Genomic DNA, 15,822 nt, shown 5'->3' with positions numbered 1-15,822 from the left:
TCACTATCACCATTCTGACTTAACAAAGCAATAGTGCTTGTGCACTATTAGAAAACCAATCTCATTCACTTTCACACTGGCCTCTTTTGTTTTTTTTTTAAAATTTATTATTCATAATTTTATTCACAAAAAAGTGAATGGGATTGGGCAGCAGGCATAGCCTATTTTAGCCCTTTCCCTACATCAAGGTTAAGGTGAATACATACTTAAAGTATAATATTAATATATCTCTTGTACTTTGAAGAACATTTAATGTTCAAAGATAAGGTTGATTGATTGTATGTTGTTTTAAGTCCCATTCGAGAATTTTTCACTCATGTAGAGACATCACCATATACCAGTGAAGGGCTTCAAATTTTGACCTTTACTTGGCACTCAGGGCCATTGAGCAGTAAGGAATCTTTATTGTGCCAACCCCTGCCATGACACGGGGCCTCGGTTTTTAAGGTCTCATCCAAAGGACCTGCAACTTTCACTTCAAAGTGCCAAACGCATGGCGAAGGAACAGTTGCTACCCATTTTTTAATGACTGAGCACAGTCGTGGCCTAGATTCGAACTCATGACCTCCCGATCACAGAGCGAACGCTCTACCAACTGAGCTACCATGAATGGTAATCAAAGATAAGGTATTGGGTATTGTGTCTCTATTTATCTATTATTTACAACTCTATCTGACCATGAAAAACAATGAAAGTACTTTTTGCATTAAACATTTTTAAAATAATTCTCTTATTCAATTGAGTTTTTAAATTACATTATTTACAGTGACTAATTATCATAGGTGAATAGCAAAATGGAATAACTTCTCTCAGTAGACTACAAATTAATAGAGCCCTGCCCAAACACCAGAGGCCCTAAACACAAGATCCAAGAAATAAACAATTTTGGAAGAAGCACCCTTGTCATCATAACCATGCACTAAGTATGTTTGCTTAATACATCTGTACCCAGGGGCAGAGAAGAAGATTTTCAAAGAAATCTAGGGGCTATAAATTTCATAATTTTGGGAGAAGCATCCTTGCTCATCATAACTATGTAATTAGTTAGTCTGCTTAATACCTAAGAACAGAGAAGAAGATATTTAGATAATTTATGCATTTTCAATACCTGAGTTATAGAGCTCTGTCCTAATTCCAGAACCTCGGAAACAGGGGCCATGAAATTCACATTTTTAGAAGAGGCATTCTTGCTCTTCATATCTAGGCACTTTTGTTTGCCTAATACCCACAAGCAGAGAAGAAAAAATATGCTTTCACTACAAAATCAATAGAGCCCCTCCCCCCTGCCCACACACACATACACACCAGAACCCCTGACTCTGGGGCCACAAATTTCACAATTCTGGAGGAGGCACCATTGCTCATCATAACTATACATATAGTTTGTTTGCTTAATATGCAGGATCAGAGAAGACTTTCAAAAAAAAATAGCGCATTTTCGCCAGGGTGCAGGGACATGAAATTCCCAATTTTTATACCACTTCACCCAACGATGCTTTATGCCAAAATTGATTGAAATTGGTTTAGCGGTTCAAGAGAAGAAGCTGAAAAATGTTTAAAAGTTTAAGACTGAAGCACATCGCATGAGGGACGGTGGCAGACAAAAACAGATAACAATAGGTCACCTGAGTGACTCAGGTGACCTAAAAATGACAAGATTTAATTTATACTATGTTTTGCCTATTTCAATTCATTTTTAGGATTTGAAATAAATCTTCAAATATATATATCAAGAAATCATTATCTCTAAAGATCTTGTCACATAGCTTATTATGATGTCCTATTATAAATTAAAGGCTATTTGCAACATTGAACAAAACAAATTTTACTGCTGCCCCTAAACTTTTCAGTATCAGGTCAGTTAAACAAATTTCATCCTTTCAATTAGATTTGGAGGGAATATACATGTATACATTCACTAAAACTGTTAAGCAAGCAAGAAAAAGAAAAAAGACACGCATCCATGCTAAACATCATGTCTCTTCAAGTTGATATTCAAATGAGCAATTCACACTATTTCCAGAGTGCACTTTACATGGGTATTTTCAGAGTGCACTTGACATGTGTGTATGTTTCATCACGTGTGTAGAAATCTTATTATTTTTATTTTCCCTCAGATTGAAATGTGCATTCATTGGCTTTAACTCAACATGTGACTACTGGCTATATTTTTATGTCTGGCAGGTGAGAATTAATATCTAGCAATATGGCCGATGTGTTGCTTTTACATTTTGAGACTAGAAATCATTTATTACGGAAACCACCTTCTATAATATTTTCTTTTTGAAATTAGAGAAGCGGCCCTTTTAAGAAATGAAGTCAGTTTTGTTATGACTGCATCATGTCAAGATTTACTCAAACAAGACAGGAAAAATGTTTTCAATTAAAATCTAAATACTTAACAGAAAAAAATTATTCAAAGTAATTAAAGGTGCCTCAAAGATCTGTCAAGATTGCTTGACGCTAAAAGGTATACTAGATAACTTTGATGACTTTGACTGTTCTGCCTCACTGTCTATGAGATTGATCAATTTTGATCAATATTTCTGTAGACTGTAAGTTACAAACCTAATAAGTAATACTGTAGATTCCTAATTTTATGCAAGTACAGTTAAACTTCGGTATCTCGAACCCTTGGATATCTCGAAGTTTTTTCTCAGTTCCATCGAGTTCGAGATAACAAGGTTTGACTGTACTTAATATTGCAAAATGACTCTTAGACATCAATCCGTGAGAATACTAAATCACGAGTGACAAGTTGATCAATAGACTTTACATGGATTTCAGCACCTCAAAAATAAACATAGGTAATCAAAGATTGCGAAGCTCACCTCGACGAATGTTATCTATAAGTAAGGCAAATTTCACATCATATTTTTTTCTAGTTAGGGTACATCCCAAGATAAATATCCATGCAAATTTGGTTGAAGTAGGACTTATAGTTACTTGGAAATAGATCTGATCAAAAAACTTATAACCTGTTTACTAATCAAGAAAACTTTGGTCAGTTCCAACATCCAAAGCAAGTCTGGAAGTTTCATCTTTAGATGCACCATCTACGCAAGTTTAATCATAACAGGCCATAGTATTATATAGTTACTCCAAAAAATTACCCTGGTCACTCATCTGGAAAATGTAAGTCAGATTCAGAATCCAAAGCAAGTTTGGAAGTGTCCATCCCTAGATACACCATCCATGCTAATTTGGTTAAAATATGGCTAAAATTCACTAATGTGGAAAATGTAGGTCAGATCAAGCATCCGAAGCAGGTTGGTAAGTGTACATCCCTAGATGCATCATCCATGAAAGTTTGGTCCAGGTAGGGCTTATAGTTACTTGGGAATGGGACTGCTCCAAAATCTAAACCTGGTCTCACATGTGGAAAATCTAGGTCAGATCCAGCATCTGAAGCAAGTGTGTAGTGTCCATCCCTGGATGCATCATCCATGCAAGTTTGGTCTTGGTAGGGCTTATAGCTACCTGGGAACGGACCTGCTCCAAAAACTTTAACCTAGTCACTCATCTGGAAAATCTAGGTCAGATCCAGCATCCAAAGCAAGTGTCGTAATGTCCATCCCTAGATGCATCATCCATGCAAGTTTGGTCCAGGTAAGGCTTATAGTTACTTGGGAATGGACCTGCTTCAAAAACATTAATCTGGTCACTCATCCGGAAAATCTAGGTCATATCCAGCATCCGATGCAAGTGTGGTAGTGTCCATCCCTAGATGCATCATCCTAGCAAGTTTGGTCCAGGTAGGGCTTATAGTTACTTGGGAATGGACCTGCTCCAAAAACTTTAACCTGGTCACTCATCTGGAAAATCTAGGTCAGATCCAGCATCCAAAGCAAGCGTGGTAATATCCATCCCTAAATGCATCATTCATGCAAGTTTGGTCCAGATAGGGCTTATAGTTATTTGGGTATGGACCTGCTCCAAAAACTTTAACCTGATCACTCATCTGGAAAATCTAGGTCAGAACCAGCATCTGAAGCAAGTGTTGTAGTGTCCATCCCTAGATGCATCATCCATGCAAGTTTGGTCATGGTAGGGCTTATATTTATTTGGGAATGGACCTGCTCCAAAAATTTTAACCTGGTCATTCATCTGGAAAATCTAGGTCAGACCCAGCATCTGAAGCAAGCGTGGTAGTGTCCATTCCTGGATGCATCATCCATGCAAGTTTGGTCTTGGTAGGGCTTATAGTTATTTGGGAATGGACCTGCTCCAAAAACTTTAACCTGGTCACTCATCTGGAAAATCTAGGTCAGATCCAGCATCTGAAGCAAGCATGGTAGTGTCCATCCTTAGAAGCCATACAAGTTTGGTCCAGGTAGGCTTATGGTTACTTGGGAATGGACCTGCTCCAAAAACTTTAACCTGATCACTCATCTGGAAAATCTAGGTCATATCCAGCATCCGAAGCAAGAGCGGTAGTGTCCATCCCTAGATGCATCAGCCATGCAAGTTTGGTCCAGGTAGGGCTTATAGTTACTTGGGAATGGGACTTGCTCCTAAAACTTTAACCGGGAGGCTGACACTAACGCCAACACCGACACCGACGCCGGGGGTATAGCATAAGCTCATCTCGACTTCGTCGAGGTGAGCTAAAAATGAGTAATTCTATTTTTGTGAGTAGTGCTTCTAGCAAAATTACGCGATAATTAATTCCTCGCATATATTTAGGATTGGACAGTTATCAACAGAGCCCTACCTTAACAGTGGGACCTCTGACCTACCGGGGCCATGATATGCACAATTTATATAGTTTATATGCTCCAAAAAGTTTAACCTAGCTATTCAGTCATCCAGAAAATGTAGGTCAGATCTATAAGATCCCAAGCAAGTCTGGTAGTGTGCATCCCTAAGTCATCATCAATGCAAGTTTGATCCAGAAAAGGGGAATAGCATAAGCTCATCTCGATTTTGTCAAGGTGAGCTACATAAACATTAACGACTTGCCCAATCCTGAAAAATCAATTTCACATGGGGATGGGTGGAGGGTATAAAAAGACACTTCCCTTGTTCAATTTTCTTCAGTTACTGAACTTGACTCTCCTTACCACTACAAGAAGGACTTAGGGGGTGTCCAATGTCATTTTTTAAATTTTTTGTTACTTTTACTTTACTGTTTTCCCATGTATTCCAGATTTAAACTTTGATGTCCTATTGTAGAGGCCATAATATGAACAAACTAGAATATAGGCTGTGAGGAAGCTTTTAGGCAGTGATTTCTTCATTGATTTTATAGAATTTTGATTCTGATATATACATAGAAGTCCTATGGAAACTTGAATAGTGGGTTAATTGTTTTGAAGATCTAAGCTAGGGTGATACATGTCAAGCCACAGATTCAAGACCTAGAAAGCTTACCATTTTAAAAGAAAAAAGATATTCCATGTGCTTTCAAATGTCACAGAATGTGCGAAAACTACAATGAGGATTAAAATTACCATAATTACACTTTATTTTTAAACTTGATTTTTTTTTATTGCCTTTGGTGCATTCACACCTGTAGGTCAAATTTCCTGTGCCATTTCACTATCAGATATACCAGTATTGCTTTTTTAAACCTATAATATCTCTTTTTGAGATTTATAAAAAGATATACAAAAATTGTTTATTATAAATACATTTAGCTTCCACAGAAGGTTTTTAAGGTCTCATCCAAAGGACCCACAACTTTCACTTCAAAGTGCTGAGCGCATGGTGAAGGAACAGGTGCTACCCATTTTTTATCTACTTAGGTCAGTCGCAGCTGAGATTCGAACTCACAACCTCCCGATCACGAAGCGAGCGCTCTACCGACTGAGCTACCATGAACGGTACCTTTTCATAGACAAAAACTATGAAGCATGATATTGTCAACGCATTTTGAGTTCGTTATCTCGAAATGTTATTTGATATTTTTCTTCACTTTTCATTGTACATAATGGTAATGTCTATAGTCATAATGCTTTTTAGTTTACACCAAATTTTGGTGGATATAAAAACATTGCCACAAATTTAGACTTATTATAAATAATTTAATTGAAATCCAACGGAGTGCAGTTATTGATATGTAACCATGCTGTTTAAAAAATTGAAAACTGAATTTAAATACTAAAACATAGGTAATCAAAGATTACGAAGCTCACCTCGACGAAGGTTATCTATAAGTAAGGCAAATCTCACATCATATTTTTTCTAGTTAGTGTACATCCCAAGATCAATATCTATACAAGTTTGGTTTAAGAAGGACTTATAATTACTTGGAAATAGACCTGCTCAAAAAACTTTAACCTGGTCACTCATCTGGAAAATCTAGGTCAGATTCAGCATCCGAAGCAAGTGTGTAGTGTTCATCCCTAGATGCATCATCCATGCAAGTTTGGTCCAGGTAGGGCGTATAGTTACTTGGGAATGGACCTGCTCCAAAAACTTTAACCTGGTCACTCATCTGGAAAATCTAGGTCAGATCCAGCATCCGAAGCAAGTGTGGTAGTGTCCATCCCTAGATGCATCATCCATGCAAGTTTGGTCCAGGTAGGGCTTACAGTTAATTGGGAATGGATCTGCTCCAAAAACTTTAACCTGGTCACTCATCTGGAAAATCTAGGTCAGATCCAGCATCCGAAGCAAGTGTTGTAGTGTCCATCCCTAGATGCATCATCCATACAAGTTTGGTTCAGGTGGGGCGTATAGTTCCTTGGGAATGGACCTGCTCCAAAAACTTTAACCTGGTCACTCATCTGGAAAATCTAGGTCAGATCCAGCATCCGAAGCAAGTGTGGCAGTGTCCATTCTAGATGCATCATCCATGCAAGTTTGGTCCAGGTAGGGCTTATAGTAACTTGGGAATGGGACTTGCTCCTAAAACTTTAACCGGGACGCCGACGCTAACGCCAACGCCGGGGGTATAGCATAAGCTCATCTCGACTTCGTCGAGGTGAGCTAAAAAGTATGTGTATGTAAGTATATGTATGTAATTGTAATTATTATCATATCAAGCTCAAATAATACAATCAATACATATACTTTCCAGCGCAATAACCCAGACAAGTACAGGAACAGTCAGAATAAAAGCAATGTAATACACTGAATTGATTAAATTCTAAAGAATTTACATTGTATTTACAATATAGAATTCACCACAGTTCATTGCTGGTGAAATACCTGTATTGAGTAACACAGAGTGAATAATTCTTGTCCTCGAAGAAAGTGTGCTAGACTGAGGTATTGTTCCACTGTGTTTTAGGTACCATGGAATTTAGGATTTGCTTTCTCTTTAGTGTCTTTTATATGCATAAAAGATAGATACACAAGCCCCTACTAAAAAAAAATAGTCTTTGAAAAGACAAGAATTTAAAACTATAAAAGTGTGGCACCAGGTGGATTCAAACCATGACTCTAAAAAAATATTAGCTATGCTAAAGTCAGCTGTTATACCAATTGAGCTATTCTGGCTATGAAAATAGATGGTATAAATATGAACCAGGTTGTCAAAAACAGGTTTCCTTATTTTTTGTAGGTGTTTTGTGAATTTAGACTCTAGGGCAGGGGTGCCCCTAAAAAAATCCTATCTTAAATAATTCCTTAGATCACAACTTATCAAAAATATAATTTTATTTAGGGGCAGGCCTGCCTTTAGATAGCACGTTCTATTATTAAAATGATATTGTCCTACGGACCCGGTTATGGTGAGGGCTTGTCCCGAGACACAGTTAGATTATTCTAACTAGCCTGCCTTGAAGGACTTCTAGACCAAAATTCATGGAGAAATCTGTGCTTTCATGGAGAAAATGCTGTTTTAACCAACTTTGGAAATTAATTTGAAGTTTGCAAATAATAAATCTTACTAGGTTCAAAAAGCAAATTTGAAAAATTTAGACCAATAAATGGGAGAAAATAACTAATGAACATTGATTTTTGGACATTGTTCTCTCCTATAGGACAATTCTTTTGAAATTCAGAATACTGGTACATCCTTTCTAACAGAGCTAGAACAAAGTCTATACAGTATTATAATTTCAGAATTGAACTTTTTCGTGGTGCCTTTTTTAACTGGGCATCAAAGAAAACATGACTCAAGGATTAGTCATTAATTCTAGAATGTCTACTCTACATTTACTATACAACCATAACTCAGAGGGGTCATTGAGCAAATAAATTATTTTGACATCTTACATACCTTTCCTATGTCTGTAATTTTGGAGCATTTCAAAATCAAAATCACCATGGCAACCAGAACAACTTCAGCTAAGGATTCTGGGAAGTCCTGCAGGAGATCAGCCTCTCCATGGCTAACCTTGTCTCTGACCCTGGGGCCCTCAGGGTAAACTAAAAGGTCAAACAAGAGGTCCTGAAAAATCAAACGCAACAATAGATATACACAAAAGAGCAAGTCTGAAAAAAATCCACAAAATTCTTGTTACTGTCTGAATTTTACAGGGCACTATATTGTACATTATACTTTTAGATAAATATGTATGGTATTAATTTAACAAGAGGCCCAAGGGCCTTAACGGTCACCTGAGTATAATACAACAATTTAGAAGTTAAATACACTGATAGTTGAAGCTTTGTTGCCCTAAAGCAAGAGAAGTAGGAAGATCAGGATCAACAAAATAATTAGTCTAGTATTCAGTATCAACTCATAAATTAAGTTCTAATCTGTCCCCCACTTAACACTATGCAGACTATTAACAAACTATTAGTGCTTCTGTACTATTTTTAAACCCATATTAAGACCTCTAGCATTGACCTCTCTTATGGTCTTTGAAAAACTTTTAATAAGATAAGTTGTTTTTGTCTCATTTTTATTTATCTATTACTTACAGGTCTACCTGTTTATTAAAACTAAGAAAGTACTTTTTTAATTACACGATAAACATTCTTGCATAATTATCTTATTCTATTAACCTTTCAAATACATTATTTACAGTGATTAATTATCAAAGGTGAATGGAAAAGGGGAATAACTTCTCTCAGTAGAATACAAATTAATAGAGCCCTGCCCAGGACCAGAATGCTTAGACCAATGGTGCAGATGTTTAAAAATCTGGTAGAAATACGCTTACTCATATCATTTAAACTTTTACTCAGTTTGCTTCCAATATGCCCAGAAGCAGAGAAGAATTTCACAGGCACAATGCATTTTCACTACAGATTCAACAAAGCCTTACCCTAAAACCAGAACCCAAGACCAAGGGTCAAGAAATTTACAAATTTGGAAAAGTTTCCCTCATCATCATAACTATGGACTTCAAAGAATTAACACTTTTCCACTATATTATCAAAAGCCCCCCCCCCCCCCCCCTCGTTATGCCAGAAACTGACCCTAGGACCACAAGATTTAAAAATTCTGTTCAAAGCTCCCATTTTCATCATAGCTAAGCAATTTATTTATCAGCTCAACACTAAGGAGCAGACAGGATTAATTAATGATTAATAGAATTAATGCTTTTTCACTATATAATCAATAGAGCCCCCCCCCCCCCCCCACCTCCTCAAGAACCCCAAAAACTGAGGCCATATATTTAAAAATTTTGGAAGAGGCATCCTTGTCTATCATAATCATGCACTTAGTTTGTTTATATAATCTCCAGTAGCAGAGAAGAAGATTTTCAAAGAATCAATGCATTTTCACTATATAATCAATAGAGCCCCGCCCTAACACCAGAACCCCTGACCCTGGGGCCATGAAATTCACAATTTTTGAAAAGGCACTTTTGCTCATCATAACTATGTACTTAGTTACTTTATTTAATACCCAGGAGCAGAGAAGAAGATTTTCAAAGAAATAATGCACTTTCACTATATGAGCTATATAGCCCCACCCTGGGGCCAGAACCCCTGACCCTGGGGCCATGAATTTCACAATTTTGGTAGAGGGCTCCATGCTTATTACAATGATGCCAACAGTTTGACTGCTTGATGTCCAGAAGTAAAGAAGAAGATTTTTAAAGATTGCATTAATTTTGGTGGTTTTAGCCCCACCCCTCAGGCCCCAGGGGGGCAGGGATCATGAAATTCACAATTTATGTTCCCCTTCACCCATAGATGCTATATACCAAATTTGGTTGAAATTGGTTGAGCGGTTTTAGAGAAGAAGTTAAAAATGTTCAAAAGTTAACGCACGACGGACGACGCACGACGACGGACGAAAACAGATAGCAATAGGTCACCTGAGTGACTCAGGTGACCTAATAAAAATGAACTTCTTTAAGCTCATCCCTAAGGACACATAAGAAATATTTATATTGTAAAAGTAATTTAAATTGTCATCCATTCCCTGGTTTGGGGTTCAATAAAAACAGTACTTTCCATGAGATTTTCTCCAAGTCTTTCTGGAAGTTTGTTCCTTTCTCCATTAGGTAAATGTTTATCAAATATCTAATGTGAAGAAAGAAATTGAAATGTTACTTAATTAATTACTAGTATATCAAAATTGTCATATTTTGTTATTATTGTTTCACAGAAAGTTAATAAATTGAAAGAATAATTACAGACTTTAGAAATTTTTCAATTAACTACACATTAACATTTATCCAAAGCAGAACAAAACAAAAGAGAAGGAAGTATTATCTGACCTCATCAAATGTAGTATAGAGGGTAGTGTACTGCAAAAAAAAATGAAAAAATAAATAAATTCAGTAACAAGTATACGGTACAAGGAATTATATACTGGTTAATCAACTGATACATTATACATTAGCCACAACTTCTGATATAAAGACAACCAAATATTTAATACACAAAAAATAGTTCAGAGGTCACATCAAGTTTACAGAAACATGGTACATGAAAGTGCAGTACACTGTAAATGTACTTTTTTCCACCAGGTCAATAGTTCTGCGGAATCACAACTACTGTATAATCCACAGGTAGAAAATTATGAGGATTTCTTGGATTGCTGATGTATGTCTTAAATGCAATTTAAGTATGCTAAGACAAATTTTAGCGGAAAGTCTGTGACAGACATTCCAATATACACCCCCCCCATAAACTTCATTTGCAGGGGAGTAAAATAAACCTCACAAAAATTAGTGATTTCACAATACATCTTGTGACTAGAACTAACCTCTGCCGTAAGCAGTCTTTCTGAGCAGCCATTTTCTTTGGTAAATACCAGCCTTAGAATGTGCTCCAGTTGAGGTAGCAACAAAATGGTGGCATAGGAATATTGTTTGTCAGCCATTAAGTCTAAGGAACATTGTATCAAATGCTGCCGGCCATGGAGATCCTGAGTCATTTCCACTAGCTCCTTCACCAGGGGCAATTTGTTTCTCATGTCTAGTTAGATAAAACATTACTGGGTTATACTTCATATAGACACAACAATACATCTGGAAAATACTGTATATAAATACAAAACAATATTATTTACATGATGTATTGTACAATACTGTATACAGACAAAACAATATTACCAGACAATATTCTTTTGTATACAGACAAAACAACACTGCACAGATATATTATAATATACCTTTTCTTCATTCATGCATTTTACCTTTTCTAAACAAAATATGTCGTTGTCCAAGCAATTCTGAATTTTAAGTTTTTTCACCATTTTTATTAGGGATGGCAATCAAATACAGAATTGCTAATCAGTTAACCGTAATACATTCTGACCGATTAACCAGTTAATCGTGTCGCCTAAATAAAATCAAACAAAACGCTGATTCATTTATATTGCAAACTCTAAATCTTTGAGGTAATTAAACTTAATTACCTAGAGCATGAGAGGTGAAGTTTGGATCTAATTTGAACTGCATGAGCTGTCTATGGACCTGTACGTGTTGACCCCTCTCCTCCAGGAGTTTACCAAAACTAGGCAGGGTGAGGTAGAGGAAACATCCATATCTATAAGACAGATTTCATTCTGAATAAATGACACCTTGAATCTATAACTGTCACTGTAAATCTCAAAATTCATTCTTAGACTATCAGGTAATTAAAGAATCAACATTCCATCATCCAGCAATCTTACAGTGATTGATTTTCAGAATGGCTAGTGGTAAATGGGACACAAATCAAAACAGAATATTTGATTGTATACCTCTTTGGTATCTCCCCAACATTAGGAAATCCATGCCACACAATATTTCTCAGGTTAAGAGAAGTTGGAGGACCAATTACAACTCGTAAAAGTTGGATCTGTAAAATTAGAATTTCCAGATAAATAAGAAATTGACCCAAAAAAACCCAAACACACAAACAAATCAAATGCAAGTTAGATATTTTCTGTCAAACGGGATACTAACAATCACAGTAATTCCCAATACAGTCAAACCTCGTTATCTTGAACTTGATGGGACCGAGAAAAAACTTTGAGATATCCAATGGTTCGAGACATTGAGGGTAAAATACTAAATAGAAAGAGTGCTTTGGACCACCAAATCACTTCGACATATCCATGGTATTCGAGATATCCATGTTCAAGATACCGAAGTTCAGCTGTATAGTGTACAAATTACCAGGTTCATTTGTACATTTCGACAGCTAACTGCTTGTAAATACGTTATTATCAGCAATGACATTAATACAACTCTTTAAATTTTTTCATGAAATTTTTTTTTATGTGAAATTTACCAATTTGTCTTGATCACTTCTATAACTTTTCACTGCATGAATATACTGTTCATTATCTTGGTTTTAGGCAGAAATGCAACATTCTCTAATTGACTGCTAATTAAGCTAGAATTAAACTGTAGTACAACAATAAACAATGGCTGAACTTAGTGTAGGGAAAATTACTCCAATGATGCTCTCTTACTGTATATACTCGCCTATAAGTCGGTCCGCCTATAAGTCGGTTGTATTTTTTGATGTCATTTTGGTAGTATTTGCCATTGACCCGCTTATAAGTCGGTACAAATTTTTACCGGATTTGGTTAACAATTTCAAATCAATGCTCTGATGTTTTAACCTGGTTTTAATTAATATTTTCAGAAATAACGCAAATAATTAATTCTAAGTCATTAACAAATAAGGAATTCACACTTAAGGTAAAATAAACTACAATACAATACACTAAAATATGTAAATACTTGTACTTTATGTATAATCTTAGCATACATGTACATAAATGATATACTATATCCAGAATTTATTCAACGACAATCGTCGGAAATGTTTATAAAATACTACATTTGGTTTTCCAGAAAAATGCCAGTTTTTTTCAATGACTCACCTATAAGTCGGATATAGAGTTTGGGACCAATATTCAACTTCCAAAAAATCCGACTTACAGGCGAGTATATAGGGTAAAAGGCATTTTATATTTTTGCATTTCAAGAAAATGCCTGCCTTTAACAAGATCTCTGATGAGACTGTAGCTTTAATACTGTAGATTCCTAAATATACGCAAGAAATAAATTATCGCATAATTTCACTAGAAATACCAGTCGCGAAGTAAAATTACTCGCTTTTATTTTTATGGTGCTTTAAAATGTATGTAAAGTTTCTAAGCCAATCCTCCACTTGCAAATTATTGTTCTCGCGATTTGACGACCTAGAGCAATTTTGCGATATTGAATACTCAGGAAAAATAAGGTATCTACAGTAGTTTGTACATCTATGATTACACCTCTATACTGGTACAAGTAAGTAATCCAACCAGTCAAATCCTGAGGAAGTAGTAGCATTTTCAAATAATTCCTAACAGATGAATTGGTCTGTTTGAACACTTTGAATTAGAAAATAAGTTTTTACTTTATTTTTTTTCACATTTTTACCTATTTTTGCCTTTATTGCTGACCCTAAGAATCAGGTCAGGAATAACAAAACTATGGAAGTTGTGTTAAGTTACTGTGAAATTCACAGGAAAATCCCCATATAGAGGGTACAGTAGGTATATGTCTAGGTATTATTCACTAATTTGAAGCTGATAATTAATGTGGTGATTTTAAATAAAGATATCCTGTGTGAAAGGAGTTAATAATTAACATCTACGTCACTATATACTTCGAGGCTGAAGAGTGAATTTTGATACAAATGGTAGGAAATACTTAAGTACACAGTCAAGTATACTGTATACAGAAACATGATACACAAAAGTGCAGTACACTATAAATGTGGTTGAGGCTATCTGGTACCGCTTGCAGGGATGGCTGGCATGAGTTATCTCTCCATAAGTGTGTATGAGTTATCTCGCATTACAACGGTGATAACCATGAATTTGTACCCTTATTAAAAAGTTCCACATCAATCGTTCTCTAGAAAGATTAATGTGTATTTAATATGTAAAACGTAATAATTAAGAGAGAGAGAGAGAGAGAGAGAGAAAATTTTATGTTTTCTAATTGCTGATCTTAAGATCTTGCGAACTTGCCGGTGGTAAGGGGGAAGGGGTGGGTCGTCACAATAATTTTAACATTAATGATTATAAAATAGTCACAATAATTTTAACATTAATGATAATAAAATGGAAACAAAGGTGTTTAACAGAGCTGTGACCCCCCCCCCCCCCAATATAAGTTTATTTACTTTAATATTTAATTTTTGTATTTATCTATTTATTTACAATGTATTTAATTCATATATTTTGGCTTCTAAAGGAATTTCTCTTTGGTTTTGCCCCCAAACTTTTTAATTAATATTGCCTAGAGAGCACAACCCTGGATCAATGGAGAGCCGCGATTCCCAGACCAATAAATATCTAACCCCCCCCCCCCCCTCACACACACACCTCCCTACACACAGAGAGAGAGAGAGAAACCCGCCTGATGCAAGATATGCACTTTTATGAACGGGATGCATCTTGATATAAACAGCATTACAAAAAAACTTTTCATTCTAACTGCTCAATATTTTTCAGTGAATAATTCTTCATTTCATTTTCTTTTTTTAATGCTTTGGCACCATTAAACAGTATCGAATGCATATAAAAAAAACTAGAGACATTTAGACAAAAATATCGGTTTATTTCCTATCATTCGATATATTGGTGGTAAAGAGTGCTTGTGATTATACAGATTTAGCTCATGCTTCAACTATTATTAAAGTTTATCTAAATTTGGCACTCTGAGAAATGTGGCCAAACATGAAAGGATTGTTATAAGAAATTAGGACACAGCTGAGCAATCAACTCCTCATGCATTCTATTGAAATTAAAACAAAACATTAAGATTAAACAGAAAAAAATATCGAGAACTGGATTATTTTGAGGGTAATTTTATTCTAAATATGCAAAAAACAAACACAAAAAAGGAGAAGACATTTACGCCACATGATACAAAAATAAAGCACTCTACCTCTAACAGGTACCAGATAATGATGCTATCTACCTCTAACAGGTACCAGATTACAGGACAACCTACCTCTAACAGGTACCTGATTTCAAAGCTACCTACCTCTAACAGGTACCAGATTTCAAAGCTACCTACCTCTAACAGGTACCAGAGTTCAAAGCTACCTACCTCTAACAGGTACCAGATAATGATGCTACCTACCTCTAACAGGTACCATATTACAGGACAACCTACCTCTGACAGGTACCGGATTTCAAAGCTACCTACCTCTAACAGGTACCCGATTTCAAAGCTACCTACCTATACCATGTACCAGATTTCAAAGCTACCTACCTCTACCATGTACCAGATTTCAAAGCTACCTACCTCTAACAGGTTCGATATTTCAAAGCTACCTACCTCTAACAGGTACCAGATTTCAAAGCTACCTGCCTCAATTAGGTACCAGATTTTAAAGCTACCTACCTCTAACAGGTACCAAATTACAGGACAACCTACCTCCAACAGGTGCCAGGTTTCTAAGCTACCTACCTCTAACAGGTACCAAATTACAGGACAACCTACCTCCAACAGGTACCAGATTTCT

At 36.0% G+C, this 15,822-nt stretch overlaps 2 protein-coding genes across 2 annotated transcripts in view; one reads left to right on the top strand and one right to left on the bottom strand.

The window, feature by feature from the left end:
• LOC133201383 (CB1 cannabinoid receptor-interacting protein 1-like) overlaps nucleotides 1–15,822 on the top strand; it is a 195,580-nt gene that overhangs the window by 61,230 nt on the left and 118,528 nt on the right. The window lies entirely within an intron of this gene.
• The window catches only part of LOC133201379 (endoplasmic reticulum membrane-associated RNA degradation protein-like), a 42,840-nt gene that overhangs the window by 13,067 nt on the left and 13,951 nt on the right, over nucleotides 1–15,822 (bottom strand). Inside the window, exons 5-10 of the mRNA XM_061337197.1 lie at nucleotides 12,044–12,141; nucleotides 11,714–11,847; nucleotides 11,063–11,280; nucleotides 10,572–10,601; nucleotides 10,297–10,374; nucleotides 8,171–8,341 (exon numbers count right to left, since the gene is read on the bottom strand). Of these exons, the coding sequence (XP_061193181.1) occupies nucleotides 8,171–8,341; nucleotides 10,297–10,374; nucleotides 10,572–10,601; nucleotides 11,063–11,280; nucleotides 11,714–11,847; nucleotides 12,044–12,141 (729 nt within the window). The remainder of the gene's footprint in view (nucleotides 1–8,170; nucleotides 8,342–10,296; nucleotides 10,375–10,571; nucleotides 10,602–11,062; nucleotides 11,281–11,713; nucleotides 11,848–12,043; nucleotides 12,142–15,822) is intronic.

The sequence above is a fragment of the Saccostrea echinata genome, unplaced genomic scaffold, assembly GCF_033153115.1.
Source record: "Saccostrea echinata isolate AGI-Se365-2 ecotype Australia unplaced genomic scaffold, CSIRO_AGI_Sech_v1 ptg000043l, whole genome shotgun sequence".
Lineage (NCBI taxonomy): Eukaryota > Metazoa > Mollusca > Bivalvia > Ostreida > Ostreidae > Saccostrea > Saccostrea echinata.
Note: the sequence above shows the minus strand (reverse complement) of the source record. Positions and strands in the feature narration are given on the sequence as shown.